Here is a 21,642-nt window from a genome sequence, read left to right on the forward strand (position 1 = left end):
TGAGGCGTAACTAGATCATATTTGAAAGACCGCATGAGATTTTCAGATGGTAAGCACAGCTTCTGGGGTGCAGAAAGGTGCTGGGGGAAGGTCCTGGTACTCACGAGGGTTGCTTGGTTGGGAATCCATGGGGATCATGAGCTTGGCACGGGTGGCTCTGCGGGCAGCAAGCGAGCGCTCTAACGTGGACATGCTGCTTCCAACATCTTCTGTCTCAGGACCTAGAGAAAACCAACACAATAGCTCAGTTGAAAATGCTGTAAATGAATGTTTCTCTTCACCCTATATCTAGCAGAAAGATAAACAGGTTTTTTTAGAATTCAGTTATTTTAACCAATCATTAAATATCATCACCTGCAAAGAGCTGCACAGACTATTTTGGCTGCCTTTTCTGAATAAAATTATTGTTTGCATTTTTCCGTAAGAGGATTAAGATCTAATGTCCCCTATTCCTTTGTCTCTGAAATTATCTTGAAAACCCCATTCAACTTCATAAAAATATGATATTTTTTCTTATAACTCCGTTGTTACAAACTTATTTTAAAATTCAGGTATCAACACCAGAAAAAGGCTGCATAAATTCAGATACCTACAAAACCTGGCAGCCAAAAGGATGAAAACGACCTTCCTTGTGAGGTGCCGCGAAGTCCTATGTCCTGACTGACCGTAATTCACGGTGGCTCTTCCAGCCTGTGCGTCTCGTTTTTTCTACAGCAACCACGGCAAGTTAAAGATGTGCCTGGATCTTCCCCTTATTTGGTCCTGGATCACAACTAGCAGATCTAGATCAGAGAGCTGAGATATGCTGCCTAATGTCCAATCCAATTCAAAACTGTCCCAGCAGCTGTATAAATTAGATATTATGTTTAGGTATTGAAATATGGATACTCTAATTTAGTCACATTAGCATAGGATGTTTGAAGTATTCAAAAATTCTAGTAAATACACTTCTCAGAAAGAAAGTGTGCTTGCAACTGATGTTCGGTGGAATAATTTGCAAGGAAATAAAAGCTGTTTTTCTCTCTTCATACCTTGTCTCACATGAACCTTATATATATATGCTACTTTTGCTATTTTAAGAAACCATGGATGAAATCAGTTTAATACTGTCATACAGCTAAGCTTAATACCCGCTCAGAATATTCATCTCTGATGTACCCAAGCAAACACATATTCCTTAAAAAAGAAAAAAAAGATTTGCATGCAAAGACTATTTTTTTTTCAAATCCCTCTTCTCTGAATTGCAGGACTGAAATGCCAAGTCTTCTATCGACAGCTGTTCAAAGACCAAATTGCTAGTGAAAAGCCAGGGACAGTATTACTGAACTGCGTATTACAGAACGGGAAGCAACACAAAGGCATTTATTTATGGTCCAAGGCGTTTACACATAAAATACCTAGCCCAGCCTTTGTCATTAACTTGCTCATGTACTGTGATGACTTCCTACCATGCGCTCGACTGCAAGCCTATTGCAATCAATGAAGTTCTCACATTGATCTTTCTGGGCCCTGGATCAGCTCTCCTGATCATCAGCAATATCTCTTTAGGCAGAGGGAATCTGCTGGTTTTGTTTTCCCAATGTCTAATATAACGTGGACCTTTGCATTAAAAACAACAGAAATCATTGTCACAACTATCTTCATAAACTACCAGCCCAAAACACAATGTCAGAAAAAGGAAATTAGATGCATTTAGAAATTTGAACACTGTTCCTTTTTAACTTGTCTTTCCTTGCAAGAACAGGAGCTCCGGAAAAGGGATAAAAACATCAGAGGCATCTGAAAAAGTCACCTTCATTATTTACAGCCCCAACCGATATTCTGGAATTCTTTCACTCCGTTACCCACAAGCAATGTGCTCATGATGAACTCAAGACACATATGTTTATGTTTGCAACTTCTGTGCTGTGTTTCACCCTCTGTCCCTCTCCCTACGCACCGCCAGCCTCTCCCGAGACTTTCTGTCATTATGGTGGAAAAAATGCTATCAGCTCAAGTGAAACCTGGGATGTGCTGTGTGCACTAAGGTTAAAAAAAGGAGGAGGCAACTTCACTGAAACCACATTTATCTTACAGAATTTCTTTCCTCATATCTGTAAGTTTTCTCAGTCTCCCTGGCCCAAATTCTGCTCCTGGGGATGCTGCTGACCTTCTTCCTAATCACCTTCTCCCTCTCCTCCATTTTTCATTTCTTTTTTTCCCCACTTACTTCTCCAGGCCCCCTTTTTCCTCTCTGTTTTTCTTAGCATGGTATGCAGATTTAATAACATTTGACTTCCAGTTGAATTCTTGAACTTAAAAAATTAGAATGATGTAAAAACCAAAACCAATGGGGTTCCCCCTAGTCTGGAACCACTGCAAAAATCATCTAGGAACACCTCTCCCAGCACCCATAGCAGAGCTGTCAATTCTTCCAGTCTTCTCCTAGATCTTGCCAGGTTTCGCCCTCTGTTAGAGACTCCACGTGCTGGGCTAAGGTCACTAAGCACCAGTATCAAATTAATGTAAAGAAAATTTATATGCTGGTGATGGAGAAAAAAAAAAAAATGGAGTACACGGAATGGGGTTGGACTAAAAGACCTTCAAAGTCCCTTTCAACCCAAACCATTCTATAATTCTATGATGCTAATTTCCCCAACTCTACAGAGCAAGTGAAAACCAGCCAGTCTCTCTCCCTCCTGCCCTCGGAGCCCCTCACCGGGCTGCGGGGTGCTCTTGCTGCCCAGCTGCGTTTCCGACTGGCTGTGGCTGACGGGGGTGATGTCCTGGCAGCTCTGCATTGGGGAATCCCTTCCTGCGGTGTCCGAGCCTGTCGGCTTCTCGATGTTCTTCATTTCCATCTCCTCGTGGTGTATCCACAGATCTGGGGGTCTCAGGTCCTTCTGGCTGCCCTTCCTTTTACCAGCGCTGTGGGTTGCCCGTTTCCTGCAGCGAAGAAAGATCAAAACTGTCACGTAAGAACGTTTTCCCCCTTCATCAGACCAGAAGAGTGATGTCTACTCATCGGTGTCTCTCTAAGCAACCCCTCTGCTTGTGTCCTTCAAAGGACGGCAGTTATCTTGGTGTGGTCCCTAGGCTTCCTGGAGTTTGCTCCAGGGGATGGGCCTGGGGCTCAGCAGCATGGGTCATTTTTTGCAGCAGGTGATGTAGAAATTGGGGAAAACCACCCTTCCTGGAACAGAAGGGAAGTGGCCATTTTCACCTCGGGAAGAGCAGCACTTATGGAGTGCCTGCATCTATAAACAGCAACTGAAAACTGCTGAGCCCATTTCTGCCGAGTTCTGTGTACCTTATACCTCCCATAACTGCGTGCAGCATATATTTCTTTAACTATACACTAAAGCAGTATTTTTACTACAGAAAAGCTCAGAAATCTAGAGTAGCATTTCCCAGAGCAACATTAACTCTCCTCTCTTTATGCATAGGTATTACAAAACGCTCTCGTTTCAGTGGGCCACCTCCTCTGAGGAGTACACACCAAAGAAAACCTCGATTTCCAGGCGTACTGAGTACTCTCATCTACTTGCTACTCCTGTCGTATGCTCACCCCAAAACACAGCTGTGCACCTCCTGATGGGAAGGCTCTTTCCCAAATCCACGGAAAGCAATGCAAAACCTCTCATCGGCATCCCTAGGACTCACATCACGTGCATCATTTATGTAGGTGTGCTCAGATAACGGCCCTTCCTATCACACGCTGCAGGCAGTATTGTGGAAGATGGCATGGGGTTATTTTACCAGAAAAAAGCTTGAGGAAATGTTAAATTTTAAGAAACTCCAATTTTTTGTCTCAATTTCTGGTCTTTGCTAAATTTTCTCAGCCTGGTCTAGAAAGCAAGAGGTGCCTGTCAAAACTACGTGCATCACCAAACATTCTGCTTTCAAGAGAAGGAACAAACACATCCTATAATACAAAATGTCACCGATGGCACAGCTCTGTCTCAGCCCCAGAAGCTGATAGCAACGACATTTTACTTCAGTGGAAATATCCCAATCCTCAAACTGCCACCCTTGAAGGCAGAAGTTGGTTTAGGTCCTTTGACTGGTGGGGACCCCAAAAGCTCTTCAAGGGCCAAAAGATTAATTTTAAAATGTGATCTGGGAAGTTAGCGGTGGAGGCGAGGATGGGCTTGTTCTGAGGTTTTTGTTTATAGCCCACAAGAAATAAGAGTGTTGGCTTCTGGTCATAATGACTTCCTATATTTAGTCTGTTACTTGCTAATGGACAAAACTTAATAATTTAAAATGATAGTATTTCAAAGAACAGGAATAAAGAACATGGAATAAAGACAGTTCTTTAATACCTTCTTGCACAGACCCTAGTGCCGTTCTGATTAACACCTACGAGAATAATTACGAGCACATTCATTCAAACCTTAATGTATGACCCGCTTGAAGTTAAAAAGTAAAGTTGTTCTTTCTTATCTCATTCAAAAAAAGACCATAATTTTAGCTTTAAACAAGGAATTACTTTCTTCACTTTGGGATACAGCAGCTTTTTGTCACTTGCAATTGAAAATAATTCATTTCTCCAGGCTTGAGCTAGGCAAGAGAAATTTCAGCCCCAAACTAATTTTATACGCAACTGTAAATAGGGGGTTATAATGAATGTGTCATTCCAACCATAACTGCAAAACCGCTACAGCAATGGTATCATTTAAAAATATGTGCAATGATCTAGCTTGGTTTGCATTGTTTTTTCTCACAAATTATTGATGTTCTGACAGCCCGTGAGTAGCAAATTGAATCAGAGCCAGGAGTGCATATGAAAAGGTCATCAATAACAAATGAAAATACATCCTCCTCTGGAATGTTTTGTTTATGCAATGCAGAAGTTGAGGTTCAGCTTCTGAAAATGCATCTACCCTCAATTTCAGGGGGAGGCAGGATCTTTGCTGCACCAGAGAAGTACATTATACCTACAGAAGACAGTCATAAGAGCATCAACATCAGCTTCAAACCTCAGCTGCAGCAATGGAAACTGATGCTTCGGAAGTTCGTGTTGAGATTTGCAGTGGGATTCAAATTCAGTCCATTACCCATTTTATAACTGGAGCAGGGAGTGGGAAGGCAAGGAGTTTGGAATTGAAAAATTGATCTCAGGTGGCAGCGTTTCTGTTGTTCAATTATTTTACAACATGAAATGCATCCAGCTTGCATACCATAATGATATCTATTTTTTTCCTAAGGATGGATATAAAAACAGAGTTCAGCTCTGCCCTTAAAATATATATTATGGTCATGCAATCTTGAATAATGATAGCAGAACTTAAGCTGTACTTTCAAAATAAATAAACTCTCTGGAGAGGAAACTCTTTCTCATTGTCTCTTTCTATAGTTTCCAGCAAAACATTGCCTGGGCAGTGACTTCAGCCATTACACAGCACACCCACATAGCTCCTAACAATATACACATGCTACATAGGATAATTTTTCAAATACTCCAGAGTGAGATTACTCTTCATTGCCTTCATTTTACAGTTACATCACCCCAGAGAAAACCGTTAAGGTTATAACAACTCAGCCTAGTTTATTTTTTTTAACAGCAATTGAAGATGTCTCTATCTGAAGAGCTCAGAAATAAACTGTTCTCCTGGGCAAAACGAGTTTTTGCTTGTAAAAAAGCCATGGGTAACTCTCCAGTCCTGGTCCGATCGGGTGTCTTTTCTCACAGAGCAGGGACCGTTCCGGAGGCGGGACGCAGAACCAATGTCCCCGTAAGCTGTAACCACCCCCCGCACGAACCCTGAGCCTCTTGCACTGCTGTTTGCAAAGCACTTTGAAGATACTTGACAATAAATGCAAACATTACTTCACCTTAATTATCCCTCCAAGTTAATATTTTATATTTTTTGCTCTTTACTCTTAACCTGGCAAAAAAAATGTGTGCTTTGCCTTTTGGGTTGTATTAAAGGAAATTCAACCGGTATAGAGGTCCTGTACAAAACAAAACAAAACAAAACAAAACAAAACAAGACTACAAAACAATTCTTTCTCCAGAAAATCTCCCCCAGTATTCACAGGTGAAAAATTATTTCATTTTGGCCTCTTAATTTCCTGCCAGCCCTCCTGAAAAGCTGAAACTCCGGTACCTGTCTCTCCTGTCATCTGCCTTCATGGTCCTCTCCCCCGTGGTGCAGATCCAGCCTCACGCCACCATGCAAGAGACGGGGCAGAGGCCACAGCTAACGAACAGCCCCGGCGTGGAGGAAACACAGAGACCAGGAGCAGCTCCAAGGAAGACAGCAGTGATGTACAGAGGCTCTTCAGGGGCTGCCAACTCATCCCCCATTAGTCTGAGTTTAGTTAGTGGGAAGTGGTGGAGTCATCCTCCCTGGAGGTATTGAAGGAACGTGTGGACGCAGCATTGTGGGACATGGTTTGATAGGCATGGTGGTGCTTTTTTGGTTGATGGTTGGACTTGATGATCTTACAGGTCTTTTCCAACCTTAGCGATTCTGTGTGATTTTGTGAGTTTGATTATGCCTCAGTTAATGCCTCCCCTGAGCCTTCCCAAATGTATACTGACACATCCCTATTACTTATATAGGACTTAAACTAGCCTTAGCTTATTTTTGGTAGCCTCTTTTTGCACCGCTCCCCCACCCAGCATACTAATTGGTTGGGCACCTGTTCGAGACCACGCTTCATATTTAATGGTTTAAATATGCACTATCTACCTACCAGGCTCGGACTAGATGTCCACCCTCATCTTTTCTCCTGTGATAGTCATAACCTTGTGTTACCAGTCCATAGTCTGATTGTTCTGGCATGTTACACATTTGTGCTGTACCTTGAGGCGTTTAAAAATTCCCAGAAGAAGCAGGTCCTGCAGTTCGGGTGTATGCTGTACAAACCGATAAATTCCCTTATTTTAAGATTCAACTGGGATTCATCTTCTCTCAGCTTAAGCTCTGAACTGACCTGCCTGGACCAGCAGTGCATTGAAGGACAGAGCTGATGGGTGGCCCCATCGTCCGTCCTCCGTGGCACCACATCAGCAGACGCTGCCAGTGCAGGGCAGCGAGCTCCTCGGGCTGCAGAAGATGTCATTACGGTGAGGGTATGAATCTCAATTACTGCAGGAGCCGTACGTTCCCCTTATGCACAACTGTGTAAGTTATTGCACCTGAATCTTTACTCTCGTTTTTCTCCCCTATTTTTTACTGGCGTCAAATCATAACAGGCTTTGTACGGCTGATATTTCATTCTTCCCTAGATGGCAGAGACAGAAAATACCTACTAAGCCACCTAGGTCAGTACCAGGTTGTTCTGTATAATATGGTTTATTGTGTTTTGTTCAGCCAAGTTTTAATTAACTTAAGAAATATGACTTTCCTCCACTGAAGGCTCACAGGAGATTATTCCATCACCCGCAAGTTTTTGCTCTGGGGAAGGACACATGCATTATCCAACGAGACTTGGCCTTTACCCTCACTGCCGTCCTTTTGTTCAGTAGTTCATTGGTGATTTTAAACTAAGAACCCGCTGCCCATAAAAGCCTGAAACTAAACTCTTTGTGTCACAGTAGGCATCTGTCCAGGCAGGTCAGAAACAAAGAAATTCCCACCACCAACCTCTCTTTTGAGAAAATTCAGGATTTTTCCTGTTGTGCTAAATTTAAGACCCATTGTTTAATTTTTATTGCCCTATTTTCCCCCCACTTTCAGTGCAGAAACGGTTTGCTTGGGGCAACTTGAGTGAGATTCACCTGCCCATAGACATTTAGACATGTCTAAAACATGTCTAGATGTTTTTAATGTTTTAAAATGTTTTTAAAACAGTTAGACATGTCTAGAACTTAAACAGCAAATCCAAATCCACCAGCTTCATGTTTTTTAATCAATGGACAGCAATAAGCATCTTCAAATGGCAAGTCTTCTGATGTCTTAGGATAAGATGAATTATTCTTTGAACGCTCCTGTTCTTCCCCAGGGGCTACGGAGGAGGTCAAGGCTGATTAACTCAGACTTGGATATTTAATTTTTGACACCTAATTCTGGATAGATGAATCTCTCTGTTTCTTTCTCTTGTAATTCCTTTTCCCTTGTTAGAAACTCAAGTGAGCTTTAGCCTTGATTCACCAAACTCTACTCAACAGAACAATTTCCATTGCCTTCAGATGATGGTCTGATTTTCAGGTGCTAAGACTCACAATAGAAGCAGATTTTCAAATCAGTTCATCATTCAACTAAACCCAGCACTCCCAAAAGCATAGGCCCTTACTTTTCTGCCTAAATGAGAGCTTTCTTACTTAAAAAATCTACCCTCAAATATCCACCTTTAGAGAAAGCACTTGCCCTGGTGACTGTAAAGCACTACAAGCTGCCATCTGCCCATGCTCGACCAGCCCGAAGCAAACATGGGAACTGCTCGGTTCCCTGACCACCCCTTCTTTCCTCGTGCCACCCTTTTTTAAGCATCAGTGCAAATCAATGTAATAATGTCTGGCCTGTGCAAACATTTGCCATTCTTGTGGGCAAACTATCACTAAACTTCACTTTCTCATGTCCAGTCTTTCATAATAGTATAATAATACAATGAGTTTATAGTAAAATAATAGTATAATAATTTTCAATGCATTAAATGCATCAAAGCCAGCTCTGCTTCAAACCCATTGACTCCACTTCTCATTTCTCATAAACACTGAAAAAAGCTTTGTGCTTTACGCTGCTGCCCTTTTATAGCCCTTCAGAGGAATCCTAAAGATTTTTTCCCCGTAATTTTCTATGGACTGTTTTTTTTCCAAGTGTATGAGAATTATCTGGAGGAACAGTTGTTGATGCTTTTTACTGGAAAACTTTTGGAGACAGACTGTCTGGAGAGGATAACATCCTCACAAAGGTTAGCAAGTGAGCAGGACTGTCGGTGTTTCTCAGCTGTGCAGGTGCAGGGCTGCAGAGTCAGAAAGGCTGACAGCATCACCAGGCACAGACAAATACTTTTTTTTTTTTCCCTTTAAATCAATGGAATTGATTCTTTCCTGTGTCTGAATTATACTTGGCAATATAAACAACAGAGAGCTGTGCAGGGCAGACTTATTTTTCAAGGCTCACCGTGTCAGGGGTACTTATTCTCCATGGTTCACTCTGCAGCCTGGGGGACGGGGGGATATTCTCCACTCACCAGCAATGAATGACACCTCCAAAACCAGAAGATTGAGCCCCAAAATGCAGTTCAGTCCCAGAACCCACATCTCCGCAGTATGAATGCTATTGCCCATATCTATTTTGAAGCTGAGCATCACTGCCTTTTCCTTCCATCCCGTGATATGAGAACGTACTTCCTCTGCTGTGCCGAGGAGCGCCTGGTGCAGATGACGGCCACCACTGCCACCACCACCACCGTGATGACGCCGACGGTGACGACGATGATGACGAGGAGGTTGCTGTTCTTCTGGGGTGTGACGCTGCCATGGGGAGGGTGCATCTGCCCGATGGGAGGCTCTGAAAGAAGACAGGCAACGAGGGGTTGGTTAGCACTGGATTTGCTCCCCTCTCTCTTCAGGAGTCACCCATAAAATAAAACACATAAAGCCTGTCAGCTGGCATGAATTCCTCTGAAAAAGCAGACGGAGGCTACAGAAGGGTGCCATAAAGAGCTGAAATTTATGTCTTGCTGCGTTTCAGTGCTCTAGCAAACAGGAAAATATTTAAGCAGTAACCACTTTGCATTTTCTGGGTGTTAATAACCTGATGTCGGGAGTCAATAACTCTCATCTCATTTTTGCCATTATCAGCTGAAAACGGAAATACAGGGACTATGGATTTTTTCTTTATGGCCCGTATAGTCTTTCTCGGTATTTACAGGCAAATACGTATCTTGTGTATCAGCCAAGCTGAATGCCCGATTCATTTGTCAGTACTGCATTCACTCCCCAGTCAGTCTCACATCACATTATATTTCGTTTATTGCTATGCTGACCAGCTGCCCGTGCAACACTTGAGCGGGTTAAGGGCTCAATCTTCTGAAGTGATGAGCTTCCTCAGTTTCAATGCAGCAGCAAGAATGGGCCTGAAAATAACACCATTTCTGGTATCAAGTCCCAGTCAAACTGACTTCAAGTACTGATCCCTTGCTTTTAACAATTTTTTTCCCATTTCATTGGGAATAGCACAGTTTATATTATAATAATCTTGTTGGATAATGCCTCTATACACACAGCGTTGGGCCATACTTACAGACACCTGCACAAAACAGCGAGCAATCCTTTTGCTCTGTCTGCTAAGGTAACCTTATAGGCATCCTATAAGATTACAGACTCACAAACCCCAAAATATCTTTCCACTTAACCCTGGAGAAAAACTAAATATTCGGTGCAACGGGATGCAAAGGGAAGAGCTGTGCTATAGCGTGTCCAAGATTTCACAAGAAAAGTAACTCAAGAGTTTTCATATGGCATCATCCCCACAACCTCCCACGTATAAATTAAACAATACTTGTCTTGTCTAGTTTATACTAAATAAATAAATTAATAAATAAATCCCCAATACTTGGGGATTTCATTTTGCCTTTAGTACAACTGAATGCAAAAGGAAAAAAGGAGAAGTCTTTCCAAATAACAGTTTTAGTTAGCGATAGATGTAATTTAATTGTAATATTCTGCCTTGATTTTCTGCCCTAATATCCCTTCTTTACATAACTAATTATGCTATTTAAACAATCGGCCCTTTTCTCATAGCCTTTTGCAGGCAATGGCATAAGACAAGCAGCTGTGAGTGCCATCCTTTCAGCGTTACAATGGTCTAGTACAGAAACCCCAAAGATTTTGGGGTTTGGTTTCTTCTTCATTTCCATTGTAAAAGGCATTGAAGGAATATACCACATAAAATACAGTGGCTATCAAGAAAAACAAGAAGTTTTCACTCCCTACCCTTTATTGCAGGCCCTGGAAGCTCTCTTTACTTCTCAAAAGTCAGTTTTCCTATATTTATGATGAACTACTACAAAGAGCAGGCAAAAAGCCTAAAACGGTGGTGTGTTGGCTGCAGCAAGGTAGGACAGAAAAAGGTAACAAAATTTTGCATTCCCTCTTTGTCTTGACTGAGGAAAATAATCAGTGTGAGTTAATCAGCTATGTGCCTTGTAATCGTTTTGTACTTTCAAACCTCACTTGATACCACATTTGAGGGAATCTTGTCTGTTGTTTCATTCAATAACGTGAGATGACAATGCTTCATTAGGTAACGGAGACAGGGTCAGGAATAAGAAGTTAGTGATAGCATATCTACACCTCAGCTGGCACTGATTAGATTTACTTAATTATTGTTAATCCACAGGGTTTCCTCTCATTTCTTCCTGTTTTAAGGCAGGATTAATTAACAAAATTGTATTGTCTGCAGAAAGCTTAAATTGAAACATAATAACCTAAAATGCATTTTACAATTCTTTTAAAGCTGTTATTTTTTTAGGCCTGAGATACATCTACAACATCTCTTGCGATCACACCCAGCGACGTGCTTTTGGGAGTACTGCACCAGCTGGAAATCTGGTGGATAGTTTGGGGATCAGCTTTAAGAAAGCCACAACAGAATATACGGTGTTCCAACCCTATTGTTTGTTAACGTTTCTGGTTAAAACTACCGTCTGGTTTGCAGCAGCTATTGTGCACAATGGATGCGATTTTCAACAACTGAAATAACTCTTCCCTGCAAAACAGCAAGCGCGTGACCTGTGGGCACGTTGGGTGGCCTCCAAGCCATGAGAGAGAGAAACGAGAGAATAATAAAGAGAAGAAAAGTAGGAGGTTATCACCATAACTGCACTTAATTACAGAGCATGGTTGGACGGAGCCTGTATTTACCGTTCAGACTGCTCCTGTCGATCAGGTTGGTGTCCACCGGCCAGTACGAGCCATCCCCGTGACGACCTGTTGGCAGAAAAAAATGCATCAGACATGGCGTGACAGGTAAACTAGGAAAGTCAAGTTTGTTGCTTGAGACAGCGCCTGTCTGACAGCGTTTAAACCATTAAAACAGCGCGGGAAAAGTCATCCCATATGGGCTGGGGAAAATCTGTCATCAAAGCTGGCTTTGGAAAGCAAGCTGAATTTCAGCCCTTTGAGCAGCTTGCCTTGTTCTGTTGGGTTATTTTCCCTCCTCCAGATGTGCTCGTTAGAGTGACAAACTAAGGTGTGATGGCAGCATCCGTCTGTGCCCCCTCCACGGGTGATGGGAATAATTCAGACAGCTGCTTTTGCACACAAGCGACTGGAACTGCGGCAGAGGGATGGTGCTGTACAGAAAATTGTGGGCACATTCTCCACCTGCCAGGTGGCTTTCCACCACTATTAAGCAAGCCTTCTTTAATTTATTTTCCTGCTTGTGGAAACACAACTCCACAACTGCTTGGTTTCTACAAAAAGATTGCCTCTTTTCTAACCGTGACTTAAAAAAAAAAAAAAGGAGAAAAAAAGAAGGGATATGATTATTATTCCAAAAATGTTTTGGCTCTTGAGGCAACATTTGCACTCCAAATTAATATAGTAAAATTTGAGGGGTTCTTCTTTTCCTCCTCTGCTTTATTTTCTCCTATTTATCAGCTTTGAGCTAAAGTAGCCGTAATGGTATGTCTGTGTTTCTGCCAAGAGCAGCACCTCTGCTTCCTCATGTCCGACAGAAGGAGAATCGCAAAGGTTGGTAAAGTCCTACCAAGCTCCTCTTTGTCTCTACCGGTATGGGACTGAGCAGTCAAAGTCCATGGCAGAAGTGGTTCGGGGTAAAAGCCGCTCTTCTGGCGAAGACCAAGCTTATGCCAACAGCACACTCTCGGTAGGGGCATACTGCACCACAGCAAAGCCCAAAATGTGGCCATCTCATTCCTCCAAAGCTAATTCTTTTTTCATTTAAGTCAAATGAGCCTTCCCGAGTGGCACGGTCTCAGCTGATGCCAGTTGTGCTCTGCTGGGACAGTGCTTCAGGGAAAGGACATCTTCCCCCAAGATGGGCAGAGGCTGCCGGAGCAGCACATCGACACAGACTGCTGAAGACCCCTGGGCACTAACTTTCTTGGCTCTGCCATCCCTTATGTCAGACAAATAGTATCTGAGGGTGGGTTTGGGTTGGTGAAGGGATTATATAAAAATTCTGAAAACTTAGTGCAGGGCAGGAAATTACCAGGGATTACTGCAAATAACTTCTACCTCAAACAACCACCGTCTACAACAGATCTCTTGGCAGATTAGCAAAAAAACCCACATTTTCTCACTTTCCTACAGTTGTTTGTTGCTGTGGTGCACTGTTAAACAACTGCCATATTCCTCTCCAGAGGTACCTGTATTTCTGTGGATTGCAAAGAAATTCACGTGTATAACTTTCTCTACCAATTTGGGAAGTATTTTGTGATGAATGGCCCTAAATAAATGGAAGATGATTATCATCAGAAGAGACTTCAATGTAATCATCTTTTCAATCAGCATAATTGCACAGCTACAACAACTTCATCCCAAGAAAGCACGGTTGCAAAATGTTTAGCTGTAAAAGCAGACAAAATAGAGATAAAGGTAAGGTATATAGTAATTCTGTTTACCAAGGTGACACTCTAAAGCACTCCTATTCATAGTACTACGCTGCAGCGTGTGAATACGTTGCGACCCCGGGGTTATATTGTGCTTAGGAAACCGGGTATCTCCACAGGAGATTACTAAATGTTACTATTTTTTATATTTAGCCCACACTGAAACATCTTAGCAGGAGCCTAACACGTTGCAAAATCTAGTCAGGATATTGGAGACTTAAAAAAATGAACCCTGCGTGCCCGACTCTGAAGTTTAGTACTTTTTGAATTAATGTAAGAGCACTTTTCAAGGCATTAGACATGACATTTTCATTGTAAAAGTATTTGTGCAAACAGCTGCCCATTTGATTTCTGGCTCTAATACGGTGACTGGCACCTGGAGATGCCATTTATTTGGGATGGCTGCAACACGGAGGCAGCCAGGCAGCAACCAGGGAAAGGTTCGGGCTACACTGTCCATCTCGAGGGGGTTCTTGGGCTAGAAATGTTTCTGAAACGCTTTCAGTTTTAAAGCCATCCCAAGGCAGCTGAGTCTTCCCCTTTTACACACTGAGGGTAACTCTTTCAAAAGGCCCAACTTCTGAACAGAGGCCATTTCACTGATAAGAGACAGGAACGCAAATAACTCTTAACGAACAGTATTTCAACAGCACTGTTTGTCAGGGATAGCCAAGACTGAATTTATGGTAATTCAGCTCTGTTCTGCTATTAAGACACCCTTTAAACTTGATTTTCCTACTTTTTTAATGAGTTGTATGAAAGGTTGTAGCATACTTTCAGAGGTACCAGAACCTGCATCCATATGAACCTACATACCATTTCTCACCTCTCACTTCTCTGTTTAACTTCTGTTTTCCCCCAGGTCTGTCTTTCAAATGTTTCAGTAACTCAAGTCTTTCTCTGAAAAAGCATATCCTTTTCCCACAACTGTATCTCAGGTGCCATTATATGAAATAAACATTTCAACTTGGTCTTGTCAAGGCAAAAAAAAATCAAGTTGTCAGTGACAACAACAGTTCTTCATCCTCTCAGGTCTCCCACACTTGGAAATTGGCCAAAAATTCTGTTGTTATTTGGCTGTAAATCTCTTTCCTTTTTCATGCTTTACTCGAGCAGCTTCCTTATTTGCAAACTTCAGGTATCCCTGCACAGCACGGGCAGATGGGTAGACGTTGAGGGAATGCTCTCTTTGCAAAACGCTCACTGCAAGCCAACTACCTGAGCTGGAGGGGGAATGACGCTTGCTATTAAATCGTCTGGCTCCTCTGAACCAGACACGGCTCTGCATTACCACTGTTGCTGTATTTTGCCTTAAACAGTCCAAAATACGGAGAAAATAAGCTAAGCGATATTCTCACATGAGACAGCAGAGACTGTAGGTGATATTTCCTGCCCCATGGGTGTCCCCAGGGAGGTTCATGCATGCAAACTAAGTCATCGGCTTTCACAGCCAACACAAGCTGTCAGGCACACGGTACCGTCAGAAAAGCTGCCCTTCTCTTTCCGCGGAAAATCTGAGCTCCATAAGTTAGTTATGGCACTCAGCACTTGGAAACCTGCTCCAGGATAGCGCAGAAGATAGCAAGCTGCCTTGGGGGGCAGCTCTAGCTTGCTGCTGACCCACAGCCTTCCTAGAAACCTGGTGGAATAAGGAAGCTCAGACACAGCAGAGTAAAGGTAGAGTAAGGAGGATAGCTGAAAAGAAAGGGGCAATGGGAGCTTCTGCCCAGAGCAGACACACAGACATCTAAGAAAAAGAAAACATCCCCCTAGCACCTTGTTCCAATTCGGTATCATCTTCTGGGAAGGCAGAAAGACAAGTCAGAAGAGAGAAAGGTTGACCCATATACGTTATGCAGTTCAGTATCAATCCAGAGGCTGCTCTTCATCCTGGAAGATGATGGACACCAGTTCAGCCCCGGATGGGTAATACTGTGCAGCCACATCGCACATTCGCACACCCAGCCGGGGGGAGGAGTGGTGGGTCACACACTGACTTCAGAGAGCACCGAGGTGAGTCTCCATCTCCATGTGCACAGCCATTCACAGGTTCCCTCTTTGGTCAGTGATGAGAGAAGGAAACCTCACAACCACGACTGAACCTGCTTATCTGGGATAGGAAAAGCTATTTTTTGAAGGTACCCACCTCTCCCCATTGACCACACCATATGGCAGACTTTGGGATGTACAATATCAGCTTTCATCGCTGAGGTTCTGCATCCATCAGCATTTAAACAAGTCAGAGTGTGAGGACTCGTGTCTTCTACCCATCTATGGTCAGCACCTGGTAACGAAGGAGACACCCACCTTGTGCTGGTGACAGCTCAAGAGCTCAGCAAAGGCAGGGGTGTTCGCAAGTTTGCTTATCAGCAAGTATAAACTGGCAGACTTCTTGGAAAGATGCTGGGGCTCGGAGCAGAAGTGCGAGATTAGGTGAACAGATACCACAATACCTGTTGACTTTCTAGTCCTTCTGTTTCAAGTGCATCCAGAGACAGTTGTCTCAACTGCGTCTCAGCGTAGCAGGAAACACAGACAATATGCAGGAATAACCATTCTTCTTTAAATTCCAAGCATGCCTTGACTCTGAGATGCTTTCCATTTTTTGGACCCTAAGAAAGAGTTCCTGCACCTGCTTGGTAAACATAGCCAGATGACAGAGTTTCAAAGGCGCTTTTTTTTTCCCCCAGAAGGGGTTAGTCTGATAAATGGGATGCTTCTTATTGCTTTTCTCTAGCGAAGAGCGTTACAGACCACTGCATTATTTGTTTAGGAAGCAGCTCTTTGAAAAAGATCTCAACTGCTCATCCTTTCACTGCTTCTACGCTCAGAGTTTGCAAAATAGCTTCAGAACCAAAAGCCTGGAGCCATCAAAAGCGTTAACAGAAAAAAAGAGGCAAACTTGATGCCTTCTGCAGTCACAGTTTGAGACGATATGACTGTTTGGGGGCTGTAGATGTACTGGCAGCTGTTTTCATGCAGGAAGGCACATGCAGAAAATGAGCACAGGAAGGTTTCAAATGGGCAAACAACAACACGCCTGCGATAATCCAACATGGCAAAGGTTGACCTGCAGAAAGCCAAATTCCAGACATGACTAGACTGCGCTTCAAGCCCTCTTGCTCTGAAAGCTGAAGCAAGCCGTGCACTGTTAACTCATGAGATGCAGAGCACCGAGGTGTAAAACAGCAAAAGTGCGGTCAAGTACCTGGTGTTCATCCCCTGTTCAGGAGAGGCAAAGTCCCCCAACATCACTTGGAAACCCTTCCACATGCCTCCAGACTGGATGCAAAACAATGCAGACCACCATTTTCCTCGGGATTTGGAAACAAAAGCTGTGGATTTCTGTCTCGGATGATCTTCTCCATGGGCTTTTTGTGGAGCCTGGGTACGGTCACTGGCCCAGCTCCGGGCATGGGGAACAGGAGATCTCCCACTGGCCTCATCATGGCAGTAAACGTTAAATCTGAACTTGTAAATATCCAGTTTATGGTTTAAAAAGAGTAATGTCATAACTAAAAAAAAAATAAAATCGTACCTGTATTCCAAATGTAGTGATATATGAATTTATCTAGAGAGTTTATATGACCCATTTCATGGGAGATACGTTTTGAGAAAACAATTGAACAATCAATATGTATTGAAATTTCCTAAGATAAGGAGAAACGTTTGTTCAAAATTGTGTATGTTTCCTTTTATCAAAATTTACAGGGGATGTTATAAAACATTTGTAGTCCAGAAGCAGAACTCAGCTTTTTTTTGCTCTTGCAGAGATCTAATTCCGATGGCAACACATAACTGTTGACAAGTCCTATATTGACAAAATACGGACTAAAGAATTTAATATCATTTTATCAAATGGAAACTGGGGCAAGATAAAACACAATGAATTAAGCTCTTCTTTGCCCAGTTTGCCTCTATATATTTCAGATGAAAATCATAAATAGAGTTTTTTGACTCTAGGAAGCCTCTACCACAGCTCATCTGAAAGCAGCTTGCCTTGTCCCGCATGCACAAGGTTTGTGACAAAAATTCTCTCTTGAGCATCTGAAACTGTAATTTTATTCTTACTTTTATATCACCATTTTTACTACCTTTAAATACGCCCTGCTCTACCAGTTGCATACAGGCCAAATAAAAATCTGAAAGGAAGCTGACACATTTACGGGCTTGGCACCCACTTCAGATTTAAGGGCTCTCTTGGGAAATGTGTGATTTGATTTTCTAGATGCCAGTGCTCCTCTCTTTTCCCTTCACATAACGGAGTTTGCACTCCAGGAGCATTATTTGCATTTCACCAACAGGATTTCTTGTTCTCCGTCAGACAGCTGCAGACCAAAGTTTCCACAGGATGGGACGGGACGGGCTCAACTCTGTCCATCGCTCATGGGCAAGAATGAAGTAACAGAGCTGAGGTGTCTCCTGCCTCCTTCCTCTTCTCAACGGTAGCCCCTTCTTGCAGTGGCTGGTCTCTGCTCTCCCAGGGAGTTGCAGCACCAGGGAGCACATTTGCCCTGACCAGAAAACCTTTGAAGTGCTCCCTAAATTCTCCTCTCCTCCCTATCTCCTTTTCTGCACCTAAGGATGGCAGCAGTTGTACCGTCCCTTCTAGCTGACCCCACATCTGGGATCTTCAAAGCTCTACCACCTCATGCCCCGAAACCTCGGTGTCTCTGCCCAAACCCCCTCGCATGTCCCACACCCTCCAACAGCGCTTTGCTGCCACGAAGTGAATTTTGCTTCCTGAACTCAGGAACCACGAGCCGGCATTAGAGACAGATAACCTACCAGAGTTAATGCATGTCACTCAATAAGAATTGCATTTGTGGCAGAGATGGCCCTAAGGGCCTTGTCCAAAGCACAGAGTAATTTAAAAGGCTCCCACTGACTTCAGTAGGTATTGGTTCAGAATGATTAAAGAATTAGCTTTGATGATTTCTAAGGCAAATGAGCTTTCAGAAACTTTGACTTTGTTTGTCTTAATGCTTGTGCTTGGAGTACAGTTACAGTGAGATCTGGCCCCCTCGACCTGTCGTTAACAGAGCTGCCTAAAGATCAAGAAAAACCCAAGTGAAGACCTCAGACTTTGTCTTACTGGAATTCATCATCGAGGTCACGTAAAAATGGAAACTGAATTTAGATATCAACAAGCCTATGGAATATACAACAAAAGGCTGAGAATTTCTCCTCCTTACATAGTGCAGTCCTAAAGAACGAAAATGCAGTGTATTTCAACTACGCAGGCAAAAGACAGCATTTATGGAATAGGAGTGACTGCCTGTGTTTAACTCATGCTCTGCATACCTGCTGTCTGCCAAAGACACGCTAACCTCGCTTCATTTTTGTAAGTTATTTGACTCAAATCAAATCAAAAACCCCCACCATACCTGAAGCGATCGGGAATGCACAGGCTACGGCTGCAATCCCAACACACAGTTACCACCCTGGGGAACGCTACAGCCAGACATCACGCTGCAAGTAGTTACATGAGACTGGTTGAAATCTTTCCTGTTTTAAAGTCTATACGGAGCACCGTTCACTAAAGAGGTTGCAAACACTGTGCAGGCTGTACAAGAGCAATGAATTATTCTGGTGACAGTTTTTTCCCGTAGCAAGGAAAACCCTTGCAAGGGGCGCAGCGTTCCCAGAGGAACGCGACACACAAAAGGAAAATAACCCAGACCTCTTTTTTTCTCTGGTAGCTTGAGAAATATGTATTCACATAGAGCGTAGCTGCACTTACTCTTTCCTTCTTGCTTCCATCTCCTCATTAACTAAACTACAGCACAAGGTGGGATAGGCAGGATCTGATTCTTTATATCCTTGTGATGGATGTAAGTTCAGCACTCTATGGAACATAAAAATGCTTTTCCACATTTCCTGTATTTTTTTCCTCCCATAAAGCATCCGAAAAGTAGTACGTAGAGCATCCAACAAATTCTGGATTTTCTGCAGCGTTACAGGGAAAGAAGCAAGCAGAAACTCAGGAACAAGCCTGATGCTGTTCTCAGACATATCTGCTTCACGAGCAGAAGGTAGTGAGAAGGAATAGACCACGTCCATAGGAGCGGTTGTCCGAAGATAGTTACAGCAGGTTATGCCTGGCAGCCTGCCGCAGCTCTGGCGCTGGCTTTGCCATTGGAAACTGCCATCAGCGGAGAAGGCAGATGCTCCACGTGCTATGCCATGAGAGCCATTAAATAGCACTACGGTATGGCCATACAACCATCCAGCTATGCTGAAACAGAGCAACACGCTCAGTGAAGAACTAAAACACAAACTCTACTTTCCATCTGGCATTACTTTTTTTCCCTTTTTTTTTTTTAATCTGAACTTGACACTTTTTCAGTCCTGCTTACCAGGTCGTACCTTGTGCTGAAGCCTCTCCTAGGTTTTCCAAACCTGCCTGAAAACATTTGAAATGCAAATTTCAGAAAAATATACTGACAATTTACTTTCAGGCTTCTTTGTAACCTAACACTTTTACCCTTTAAAAATAGTTTTTATCTATTCAAATCTGACATTTCCAATTTGCGTGTGCCGTGGTGCAAAAAATCATACTAAGCAAAACCAGCTTTTAATTTTATTATTTGGATACTTTTACTTCTTTCAGCATATCGTATGCTGAAATCAGAGGGTGAATTTCCAAAACTGGCTGAGAGCGGGTGTCGCTTGCTGTGAGACCATCTGTGGTACCTGGTACAAGGTGAAATCCTAGTGAAGAAATATGCTCTGGGTAACCTCCAGGGATGCTCCACGTTGAAGTAAAACCTAGGAAAGGGCCTAGAGTTCACTTTGATCTTCTAAATAACACTTCCTTGCCTTCCCTAGGAATTATCTATTGCAGGTTAACTCAACTCACTAAACCGGGGTAAGACAGTAACTGTTAAGTGAAGCCAGGGATTTGAGGTTTACGCCTCACTTTGCCTACTAAACTAGTATGAAGAGAAAGTCCAAATCCAAATAAACCTCCCAAGATCAGGCCTGAGTTTTCCAGATGTCACCGTGACTGTTTCCTTGGGCAGGTGACACATAAACGTACAACGCTCTAGCTGTAATTGAAAGAAATACTTAGGAATAAATAGGTCTAAAGTAAAAAAAAGGAAACAATATCCCAGCAACAGACTTCACGAGTATTTGAAAGGAGATAGGAGCAGAGGAACTGTGACTAATCAGACATATATTCATATTTGGAAAACGTAATGATAATGCCTTGAAAAGTTGACTAAACTTTGCTATTATTAAACAGGAGCTGCTGGTTTGAGAGAAAAGATGATTTATGATTTCTCACTGTGAGGCTTTTGAACTTTAATCTATAACCCACAGAAAGGTGCACGAGGAGCCTGGAAATTATGCTGAGCTTAATTATACTTAATGTGAATTATTCAGAAGTGCAGCAGAGAGACTGAAAATTTATTTCATACAAAGAAGCTTGACATTTTAATTGGTCCTTCAGAAAAGAGACAAAACAATTTCCTCTCCCGAAAATTTACATCTTCCCCATCAAAGCAGCAGCCTCAGCCGAGCAGAACTTCATTAACAGGATTAATTATCACGCCAGGGTCTGCCTCCTCAGGTGTGCAGCCCAGGTGAAAAGCGCGGCCCCCTCCCCGGCATGCCCCCGAGGCTCCAGCAGAGAAGGCGACAGATTGAGGGCACTGTACCTTGGTCATTAGCCATTTTGTCAGGGTGCTCGACTGCAAGAAAGAGACAACGTCATTAGAGGCTGACAGCTCCTCGCAGGCAAGCCGACACATCGCATCAACTATTGCGTTAGCGGGTTGGGGCAGCGCGGTGCTGCCGCCCTGCACCGGAGGCGGATGGCGCAGGAGGACAGGATGAGTTTTACCATTCCCTTTTTCAGAGGGATCCTGGAGAACTGAGAGGACAAACACAGAATCATAGAACCACAGAATCACAGAATATCTTCAGTTGGAAGGGAGCCATGAGGATCATCGAGTCCAACTCCCTGCTCCTCGCAGGACTACCTAAAATTAAACCAGATGGCTAAGAGCATCATCCAGACGCTCCTTGAACTCTGAACACAGGTTCAACCATGCTTTATAGCAGATATTTTCACCAAGTTCTCCCAAACGTGAAACCTTTACCGCAGCATTTTTTCATTCT

At 43.0% G+C, this 21,642-nt stretch overlaps 1 protein-coding gene across 1 annotated transcript in view; it reads right to left on the bottom strand.

The window, feature by feature from the left end:
• DCC (DCC netrin 1 receptor) overlaps nt 1–21,642 on the bottom strand; it is a 362,206-nt gene that overhangs the window by 28,779 nt on the left and 311,785 nt on the right. Inside the window, exons 20-24 of the mRNA XM_059833384.1 lie at nt 21,180–21,212; nt 11,804–11,869; nt 9,284–9,446; nt 2,699–2,925; nt 105–221 (exon numbers count right to left, since the gene is read on the bottom strand). Of these exons, the coding sequence (XP_059689367.1) occupies nt 105–221; nt 2,699–2,925; nt 9,284–9,446; nt 11,804–11,869; nt 21,180–21,212 (606 nt within the window). The remainder of the gene's footprint in view (nt 1–104; nt 222–2,698; nt 2,926–9,283; nt 9,447–11,803; nt 11,870–21,179; nt 21,213–21,642) is intronic.

The sequence above is a fragment of the Gavia stellata genome, chromosome Z, assembly GCF_030936135.1.
Source record: "Gavia stellata isolate bGavSte3 chromosome Z, bGavSte3.hap2, whole genome shotgun sequence".
NCBI lineage: Eukaryota > Metazoa > Chordata > Aves > Gaviiformes > Gaviidae > Gavia > Gavia stellata.